Source organism: Citrus clementina, unplaced genomic scaffold, assembly GCF_000493195.1.
Source record: "Citrus clementina cultivar Clemenules unplaced genomic scaffold, Citrus_clementina_v1.0 scaffold_8, whole genome shotgun sequence".
NCBI classification, from domain to species: Eukaryota; Viridiplantae; Streptophyta; class Magnoliopsida; order Sapindales; family Rutaceae; genus Citrus; species Citrus x clementina.
Window position 1 is genome coordinate 16,298,328 of NW_006262022.1, and position 11,074 is coordinate 16,309,401.

Consider the following 11,074-nt stretch of genomic DNA (forward strand, 5'->3'; position numbering starts at 1 on the left):
AATTAATATGACATAAAAGTAAACATATAACAAATAAAATAAACTTAAAACTCACTTGAAAGAGTAATTAATTCTATGATTTGAATCTTTGAGCTTTACCTTTCACCTCAGCTTAGAAAATTTAACCACTCATATTTTAAAAAAAAAATAGTCATTTTAGTTGATAAACTTTGTGAAGTATAATACAAAATTAATAATAAAAGGAAATAAAAGAGATTTTCCCCTAAAATTCATTCTAGATTTACACCCAAAATGCTCACGCCTAAAATCTACCAAACAATTCTCTCTCTTTTTTTTCTTTTTCCTAAAATCTAGCACACCCTCAATTGCAAGTGCTCTTACTTGAGTGATCAAGTGTTGGTATTTACATAATATTTTGGTGAGTTTAAATCACAACCTTACAATGTGATACAATAATACAATCCAAGCGTCTTAAATTCAAATTATTGTGGATAGTTGGATTTTAAAAAAAAATCAATATCTAAAATTAAAGTCAAAGTCTAACCCTTCTTTTGCTCATTTGTCAAAGTAGTTGAACTACCAAATTTGATGTATTAAATCTTGTACAGCATAGTGCATTTGAGCTCCGACACATGGCACAATCTTAACCATTCGGCAATAATGCCATATCAAAGGGCTAACAAATCTCCAACAGCTTCTAAGTTTTTATAATCCAAATTTCACGTCTTTTTTTGGGTCTAAGTATCATGATTGTGGAATTACCTACAAAAAACTAAAAATTATGCTTTAAAATAAATAAAAATAAATAATTCATAAAATTGGTTAGAGATTCATAAATGTAATGAAATTATTAGTGTTATCAATACTGTGGTAAAAAATAATAATTTTAACCTTCATTAAATGTATATTTTCTAGTGTTAATCAAAATTTACATGAAAAAAAAATTGCATGAAACATGCAACAATTAAAGTAAAATATGCAAAGGTGGACATTAAACATGAGTACAACATAAATATGAAATAAAGTACAAGAAACGTATGACAGACGATGTTAAACATGCGATAAGAACTTCAAACATGAAACATGTGAGAAAAGAAACATTTGAGGGTATTTAAAATAATAAAGTTGAGACAAGTAACAATATATTTAAAAATTTTATTGTTAAATATGAGACATCGCATATAAAATAAGAAATAAATTTATATATTTTATTATATAAATTTTTTTCTCTTCATTTTTATAAGAATATATTTTTCTTTATTTTATATTCATTAATATTTTTTTACTATTAATATTATTTTTTGACAATTTTTAATTTAAAATTAAAAAAAAACAACCAATTAACAAATCGATTACATCAAGTCTTTGGCTACCAATAACTCCACTCAACTAAATAAGAAGTTGGTGATCTTATATCCACTTGTCAATTTTGTAAGCCCACCATAATCCGAAGAATAATTACAGAAATTCAAAAAAAAAATTAAAAATAAAGTATCATATATAAGAGCTCATATTTTTCTAGCAATTTAATTATTTTATATTATTAGAGTAAAATAATTGGATAAAATATATTTTAAAATAATCCTAATGGTAAAAAATGCCTAAAGAAAAAATTACAATAATAATTTAATTAATTAATTATAAAAAAATTTCGTTGACTTTTACATTTAAAAAAATAAAAATTTGTTGTAATTATTTTCCCAAAATACATTGGATTTACAAAAATAAATGGCCAAACCCGAAAACCGACTGGGGCGTCTCGGATATAAATTTTCGGTCCCACCATCCTTCGTCCCTCTGTGTCTATTGCTTCTAGAATGTAGATACGTATATGTTATTATATTGGGAAATTTTCACTTAGTCCTCTCCATTGTTCTGTAAAAGGTTGGAAATTGGAAATGGAAGAGGCACAGACCGGAGAGAATCTACAGAGAAGGAAGAAGAAAAGTAAGAAGAAGAAGAAGAAAGTTGAAGAAGAAGGATTTGCAACAGTATCGGATTCGGAGGGTTTGGAAATCCATAAGAAGAAGAAGAAGAAGAAGAGAAAACATAGCTGTGTCTCTGCTGAAGAAATACAAGTCCGACGCTCTCCGTATTTTCAGAAGATACCCGAAGAAAAGCAGCAGCAGAAGAAGAAGAACAAGAAGAAACCCTTAATTTCTGTGCCGCCAGAGGTGGGTAAGAGCAATGAAATTCTGCTGGATAAAGACAAGGAAAAGGAACCCTTATTAATTTCTGTGAAACCAGAGGAAGAGGAAGATCAAAAGAAGAAGCCCAGAACCCAGTTGTTTGTAAAGATTGAAGAAGCGCTTTCCAGATACGCCTACAAGCATCATTGTGAGACTCTTAGGAGAAAGATTGGTTTCTGTCCCTTGAAAAAGCAACCGCTATGGTACAATGCTGAAAAAAAGGCTTCCCCATACTTTCAGAAACGAAATACAGAAAATGATGAAAGAAAGAATCATGATATTGCTACTAGTAATACAATGGCGCGGCCGCATCATGTACAAGTTCCTAAGGTTAAGGTTTCTCCTTACTTTCAGAGGCAAAAAGCAGGAAATGTCGAAAGAAAGAATCATGATACTAGTACAATGGCACAAGCTCGAAAGGTTTCCCCTTACTTTCAAAATCAAAACTCAACAACACCAGCAGCAGCAACTGTGCAAGTACATAATCAACAACAAGAAGAAAAAGAGAAAGATATTGCAGTGAAGAAGAAAAGGAGTAGAAGTGTTACTCTAACTGCGGCCCAGAAGCGAGATGAGGCTTACGAAAGAAAGCGTCCAGATAACACTTGGAATCCTCCGCGCTCCCCAATAGTGCTTCTCCAACATGAACATGTTCATGACCCTTGGAGGGTTATAGTTATTTGTATGCTTCTCAACAGAACTACTGGTTTGCAGGTACGTCATCTCATTGATATGCATTCATGTGAACATACTAATTGATATCTCATTGATATGCATTGATATGCATTCATGCATTCATGATATTACCAATGAAGTGATTGTTATGGCAACTCAATAGCAATGAAGTGATTGATATGGTAACTCAGCTTAATTAAATATGAGGCCTTTAGTTGTAATTGATTTTTGATGTATTTGAGATGAGATAATAAGTCTTGGCTTTCCATTGAAAAAGCTAGTACAGGGATTAAATATTTAATTAATTATGGCTCAGAAGTTGGATTTAAGCTATAAAAATGGACTATTTGACTGTGTCTGACAGAGCAAGTGGTTATCTAATACTCTGATTCAATCATCAATAATAAAGGAGCACCAACCATTTTCACATTATATCTTCAATTCTGAGATTATTTTTTATCTCATTCTTGAATTTTGGCTTTATGATTTCTTAAATTTCGGCATTTTGTGTCTTCTTTTCTTTGAACTATATTTACTTGGTAAGGTCCATATGGTTTCATGTGTTTAACATAATTTAGTCATTGTGAAAGGTTCTTAAGTATGGTATCCATGAACTTAGCAGTGTTTCAACGAATTCTGGATCAAATTTTTGAATTGCTTCACTTTCTGGAGAAGTGATTGAATAATTTTTATGATATGTTTTTTACTCATCTTCTCATGAGGCACTTTGGATATTTTCTGTTGTAGCAGTAACCATTAGTGTTGAGTAAATTTTCTGGTTAGTAGTGAATTTGCTGCATAATGTTATTCTTGTCGAGTCCTCTGGTACATTTTCCTCTCGTTTCTTTGAACTATAAATTGCAAGATGTAGTCAAGTTGCAGGTTTTTATTTCTTATCTTTGTCAGTTTTTTCATGCCCTCAAGTACAAGGTCACAACTCGATAGTGGTACAAAGCTACTCTAGACCTAGGTTGCGTGGCTGCAGTTATTGAATTCTCTGGTTATTAGTTTTGAGTTGCTGTTAATTCTTTACGATTCATGTCTTCTAGATAATTTGCATCTGATTTGCTTAAAATATATCTGGCAAAGGTGAAGTTAATGTGTCGCTTTGTACTCTTGTTAGTCAATATTTCAATGTCTTCTAGTACATTATCACAAATTTAAAGAGTGGTACATACAACTCTATATTAGATTGCATAGTTGTACTTCATTGTTACTGGTTGCATGATTTATTGGTTTATTACCCTGGAGAGTGTCACTTAATGTGTTTAGGACATAATATGTTATATAATGTCAATAGTCCTAAATAGCCAGTGTCACCCAATCCCCGTTATGAAGTGATTCCTTTTTCCATCTTCATAATGTTTAAGTATGTTATTCCATGAATCAAATTATGAGATTTTCTATTTCGAGCATTGATTGGCTTTATGGTTTGGTCAATTTATTCATATTGCAATTTTTTTTTTTTGGGGGCACAACAGCTTCACATTCCAGTCATTAGAAGGCAGGAGTCATTGTGTAATGGAACCCACCTCATAGTGAATAGATAAAGGACACCCATTTTTGTCTTTAGGTTTGTTGGTCATTTGATAGTTTATTCAAGAGTTTATTGCTTTCCAAATCTGACCTGATTTGTTTGTTACTCCTCAGTTGCCTTAGAGGATTATTTTTATTTCAAATGTCAAGGAGCACTTATTGTTCCCATGCCACATGACTATGATATTTACATGAATTAATTGAAAAAATTTTCAAATATTACTCAGTTTTATTTTACAGCTATTCATTTTCAGAACATTGATTTTAAAGAATGTTACCAGAGACAGTCTTGGATATGTAAAATGCCAATTAATTTCAAAACCACGATCTAGGAAACAATGAACAGATGCACCCTTATGTCTGTACTTACCAGAGACATTTTTTTGGATATGTAAAATGCCAATCAATTTTGAAACCATGATTTAGGAAACAATAAACAGATGCACCATTATGTTTGTACTTACTGAGTTTTACATAAAACTCACTTACTGAGCAACTGAATGAACACTTTTCTGGTTACTCTTTTTTTCTGTTTTGAGGGGGGGAGAGGAATGTGTGATGCTGCAAAAAGCTCATGGAAGAATAAGGGTCTTCTTTTATGTATTTGTTTATTTCCTTTTCCTTCTTGGTTTTTCCCAATCAACTGGTCATGATTGAATTCTGGTTTGAGCAAAAGCATAAAATTTCCTATTCCTTATAAATATGCTGTGGATGAGGTGGCTCTGTTAAGAGACAAGGGAGTGTGATCACTCTCCCACATCAACTGTTTAGGCATGCTGTCGTGCTACTTCTTACAATGTTAGTTTTCGTATGGAATGCGAGTTAAAATGTATGGGGAATGCATATATTGTTGGACTGGTCCATTGATGATACGTAGGTTCTCAGACATACAAATTTTATGCTTTCTACAAAACCGTTGCTGCACGTAAAGTTATTTTTACTTTTCCTGTTTAGTTTTGGTGTTTCAAATAATTATATGCTACTTTATCAAACCAAAAGGAGGAGTTTTTATTTATGGCACAAATATATTCAATACGCCTAAAGGAGATTGCCATCTTATTGAAGGCGGGAAGAGTCATATCTGACCTCTTCACACTGTGCCCTGATGCGAAGACTGCTACTGAGGTTGATGCAGAGGAGATAGAAAAGATTATAAGCACTCTAGGTTTACAAAAGAAAAGGGCACCGATGATAAAACGCTTCTCACAGGAGTATTTGGGGGAGAGCTGGACACATGTAACTCAACTTCATGGCGTTGGGAAGTAAGTTGACTCTTTTTTTTTTTTTCGGTGTCTGTCAACATTTATAGATCCCGTGGTTATATTCCACTAACTAAAGTTGACACTCATGGGAACTGATGATTTTCTTTTAACTTTAAATTTGGCCAGATATGCAGCTGATGCATACGCAATATTTTGTACGGGGAAGTGGGATCGGGTGAGGCCTACTGATCACATGCTTAATTACTATTGGGAATTTCTTGTTAGTACTAAAGGGAACTTGTGATGGTGGTTTCTTTTTGTGAATTTTGATTAACTTAAGGGAAACGGATAATAGAGGAAAAACGGTCTCTTTGGGCGGGATGTTTCCTTCAGAAATTGATTATAAGTGGGTTGGATGTTGGATTACAAGTTTTAAGCTATAATGATCGATGTAAGTACAAAGCAGGCTAGCTAGATTTCTTTAGATCATTTTGAGCTGTTCAAGTGAAAAACTCCAGAGCTTATTATGAGAAATAGAGATTTTGTTATCAACTGTTTGGTGCTGGTTTAACAACATCCCTAATTATTGTTATTTACTATTATGCATTTCCTAGTAAGAATACAAAAAGTCCTTCCTCTAAAATGTGATACAAGCTCATGGAACAGTCATATTATAATCAAGGCAGCTTTTTCTCATTTAATTTAAAACGAAGCCAACTTTTTTCACTAAATTTAAAAGATTAAGGGAGACTACGAGAAGAAAACACTAAGAGAGGATCCTACTTCGCATCACTGTGATGGAAGTATCCTTGATTTCTTCAAGTTGAGCTCCAATTTCAAGATTTTAATTTCAGTCCGTTTCTTCTCCAAATCAGCCTTGTGTGATTTTCACTCAATTCAATCAACTCTTCAATCTTATCGTCATTCAACCCTTGCAAGTAATTGTTTCGAAATTGCAACATTTCTTCCACACAAAGATTGCTTCTTCCTGTTTTGGTTCTTGATAGCTCACTAGTAGAAAAAGGCCCTTGGTCCTTGGTAGTATGGGTGATGAGAGGACTTGGATGAGTTTGTATAATTAAATCAATGCGAACATAAACCCATATGCTTATTTATCATCGAAGAGAAGCCGTCTCTTTGAATTACCTAAGTCGAATTTATTTGATGTTGACATAATTACACTTTTACCAAACCAATAATTCATTAGCCATAATAAATAGAACGAAAAATATAAGGTTGCTGAAAAAATAATCTTGGCCATAATAAAATTTCAAATATTCTTGGCCAAAATTCCAACTTTTTTTCAGCAAATTCTAACTAGAATAGGACAACCACTAATAATCTAACAAGCATTCTTGATTTCAAGCTCACTTGCTACTTTTGATCATTGCATTTAACATAATTTGGGATTGAAATTTAACCAATTCTGCCCTCTTGACGCTGAGTTTCAATTCTAAAATCTGAATCTCATCCCACATTCTCTTAAACTCAATCCTCTCTGCTTCTCCTAATTTCTCCAACACTTGCTCAATCCTATTTTCTCTCATTAACTCACTAAATCTTTCATCCAAATCAACCATTGTGGTCTCACATTTAACACTTCTACACAGCAAAGATACATCAATAATTGGCTCAGCCACCGCAGTTGTTGCAGTAGGACAATTATCAATACCCTCACCCCATATCCTTTTAGACAACTCAAAAAGTTCATTTTCATGGGCAGTAGATGATGCACCCTTATTGCCTTCGGTCAGCTTTTTCTTCAACTTCTTTTGCGTATGGAGGATTTCAAGCTCATAATCTGGATCATCTTTTGCATCATCTTGACCAAAGGAATCTTCAACTTGCAACTTTTCATTCATCGAATCAGTTTCTTGATCGTCTGAACGGATCGTCTTTGTTCTTTTAGGAGCCATATAGTTTAGAAAATATAAGTACAAGAAGATTAGCTGTATAGCTATTCTTTTTTGCTTAGTTTAGATGATAAAATTAAATTCAAAATTGCAAATTTTCTTCTCATCTCCACTCACGAGGTTGGTTTATATATGATGGATTAATAATTTAATTAATTTTCTTCTTAGAATTGATGTCTTCCATAAATGTTATCCTCTGCAAAATTTTAATTAATTACTCACCATTTCTATTAGCAGTCAATTATAAAATATTGTATAGAATTTAATATTTGTTATCACCATATGTGTATATTGGAAATGAATATTTTCAGTATCCTAAATTATATATTGTCGGGCAACGTGAAGGATTTACCACCATATTTTGGAAAACAACTTTTTCTTTAATTTTTTATCAAATAGTGTGCAAATAAATTAGACTGCTAGGTATTAATTCGTAATTAAATAAGTTAGACTGCATGTGTCTCTTCAAAAGAATGGTTTTGAATTTTAAATACAACCATAATTTTCCAGCATTAGTTGAATGACCGTTGACTAATTAATCACTATATGCTTTCCCAAAGCGCTTGACTGACTAGTTAAAATTATAGACCTCATCACCTGCTTAGCTAGCTCCTTCTTGATATATTTGAAACTATCAATCTTCATTACATTAATGTCTATTGCTAAACAACAAGATTGTGATTATGCTTCTACTTCTGTGAAAGGTTTTGAGTGACCTGCTTTTGATACAAATACCCAAATTTAATGGACAAAATATGGGGATCATGGAAGAGGATGCAATGAAAGAAATGATGAAATTATTGGACAAATAAAAAGACAAGTGAGTATTTGAATTTGCTAAGAGAGGTTGAAGTCTTGCAACTCAAAGACAAGTAAAATGTTTTCTTTCTCATGAAATTTAATTAATAATTATTAATGCCTTTTGTTTTTATACCTCATAGATAGCTATCAGATGAAAATTACAAGTGATACGGATAAGACTATTGTCGTATAATCCAACAAATCTGCAAGTGTATGCGTATCAACGATAACCATTTTGATATATATTTATGTATGTATGTATATATATGTATGTATGTATGTATGTATACAGATGTAAGACATTTGATCATTTGATGCAATTCCAATTTGAGTAAAGTAAATAGTAAAATTTCCACAGATTAAAATTGTCTTAAAGGTTAAAAATGTAATTTGATAGGTTCGATTTCATACATTTTGTTAAATAGTAAATTATATTGTGATGGTGAAGTTGGCACGATAATGAGGAAGCAAATAAGAATATTTTTTATTATTTGCTTTATACAATAATTAATATTATACTCCTAATTTTTTTAGGTTAATGTCTATTTAGTCCCCGTATTTTTTAAAAATACCTCGAAATATCCTTGATTTAAATTATTGTCATCTCTATCATTACTTTTTATTCTTTTTGACTTGTTTGAAAAATATTATCCTCTTACGATAATATTTCTTTTTTTTGGGACATTAATAAAAAAATTAAATTATCAATTTAACTTCAAAAAATAAAATAGAAACAAAAAGAGTATGTGTTAATTTTAGTGGAACACTCTACTGAAGAGTTAATATATATATATAATTAACGTCCAAAAAAATGGGTAATTTTTTTTTGACATACTCGATCTTTCACAAAAATTAATATATATTCTTTTTTGTAGTTAAATTAGTAATTTAAATTTTTTCTTTTTATTAATATCCAAAAAAAGAAGCATTATTGTAAGAGAGTAATATTGTAAAAGTAAACCAAAAGGAACAAAAAATAACAGCAGAAGTGTCAATAGTTTAACGATAGGGATATTTTAAGATACTTTTAAAAAAATATGGAATAAATGGGCACTAACCTTAAATTTAGGGATTAAATGAGTTTTACCCTTTAAAATAATTATTTAATTTACAAAATTCATTTAATAATTATATAATATTGATCTATTCCTTGTATTCCATATATAAAGATCGAGAAACAGTTATTACTTTCTTTATATCTTGATTCCTATCTCATATTTTCTTAACCGTTTTCTTATTGTTCTCAACAAAACACAGACATTAATTTCCTATTCTTCAAAATTATCACAATTAGTAAGTATATTTAACCACCCTTATTGTGTGTAAAAGTACACTAGTTAGGACTAGAGGGTTGACAAATGGTTCTGTTTAATACCCAGACTCCTTAGGCATATATATATATACACATATATATACATGTGTGTGTGTGTGTGTGTGTGTGTGTGTGTGTGGTCTTTGTTACATAACCTTGTAGTGCACTTAAGCTACTAATAAGGCTTTTATACATTTATCAGAAGTCTGCGATAATAAATTGAAACAACAAAGAAATAGCAAATAATTCAACATTATATAATAAGAGAAAAACATAAAACTTGAGGCATGTAATTATACAGTGTCCTTAAAATAGATTCATCACCTTCAAAACAATGGTTGAATTATACTAGCATTTGTCTATTAGGATATAACGGATTTGAAAAGTATTGGCAGCATAACTTCACTAATCTATTGAATTTGAAACAATTGTTTGAACTTTATCACATTGAAGCTTCAAACTAGAGAGTATTTTGTTATGGCTGCTCAAACTTTCGAGCAGAGGCAGCTACATTGGCGAGTTAAGGTGCGCTAAGTAATGGGCCGCCCAAAATTTCAGCCCAAGCACCCAAGATTTGTGGCTTAAGGGTCCAAATCCAAGCCTAGCTTGGCTAGATTTTAGAATTTTCCAACACACTCTAGCATATCTCACCACTTGTACATATCTAAAACTTTCTACAATTGTGTAAATTTAAAAATATCTAAATATTTTGGCCAATTGCGCAAGTTGCATAGAGTTCTCTAGAATGGGCAAGCCTACCCTACAAATAAGGCACGACACTTGACATTTTGCATACAACTCCACAAGCAACTCAAGCATACTTGTAAAGCTCTCTTGTACTCACAACCTTTCAAGTAATATATTTTCCTTTTAGCTATATTGCTCTCTTCTTTCTAGGTTTTTCACAATCATCTTTACTTAGTGTAAGAAGTTCAATTTGTTGCTCAAAACACTCATCTTGTGGTAGATGGTAGGGGTGGGCAATAATCGGTTCTTAAGAGTATGAACCGAACTCGAACCGAATTTAGGAACCGAACCGAACTCGAACCGAATTTAGGAACCGAACCAAAATATTTCGGTTCGGTTCGATTCCTAAATTTGGTTCGAGTTTGGTTCGATTCGGTTCAGATTTTTCAATTGAAATTGAAATTTAAGGTTAGGGATTTGAGAGAGAAATTTTTTTTGGTTTATATATTTTCAATTAATATATTATAATTAAATCAAACCGAATAGATCGGTTTTTCGGTTCGGTTTTAAATTAAACCAAACAAAAACCAATCGGTTCGCCAATTTTAAAACCATTCGGTTTTTGTACATAGAACCGAACCGTTTGCCCACCCCTAGTAGATGATTTCAGAGCTAAGGTTTGCATCCACACAATCTAGCTTACGTTGAAGCAATGGCCAATCCTCCAATTCTTAGCACATCACAAGAGGGTGTTGTTAATGTGGAAGCACCAGAGCCAATTGGTGGCCACGAGGAAGG

The 11,074-nt window shown here is 31.9% G+C and overlaps 1 protein-coding gene across 1 annotated transcript; it reads left to right on the forward strand.

The window, feature by feature from the left end:
- The first annotated feature begins 1,757 nt into the window (after positions 1 to 1,757).
- Positions 1,758 to 6,130, forward strand: LOC18035636 (methyl-CpG-binding domain protein 4-like protein). Its single transcript, XM_006423863.2, has 3 exons — positions 1,758 to 2,864; positions 5,427 to 5,623; positions 5,750 to 6,130. The coding sequence occupies exons 1-3, from the start codon at positions 1,860 to 1,862 to the stop codon at positions 5,865 to 5,867; spliced, it is 1,320 nt and encodes a 439-aa protein (XP_006423926.1). The 5' UTR covers positions 1,758 to 1,859; the 3' UTR covers positions 5,868 to 6,130.
- Positions 6,131 to 11,074: the final 4,944 nt, after the last annotated feature.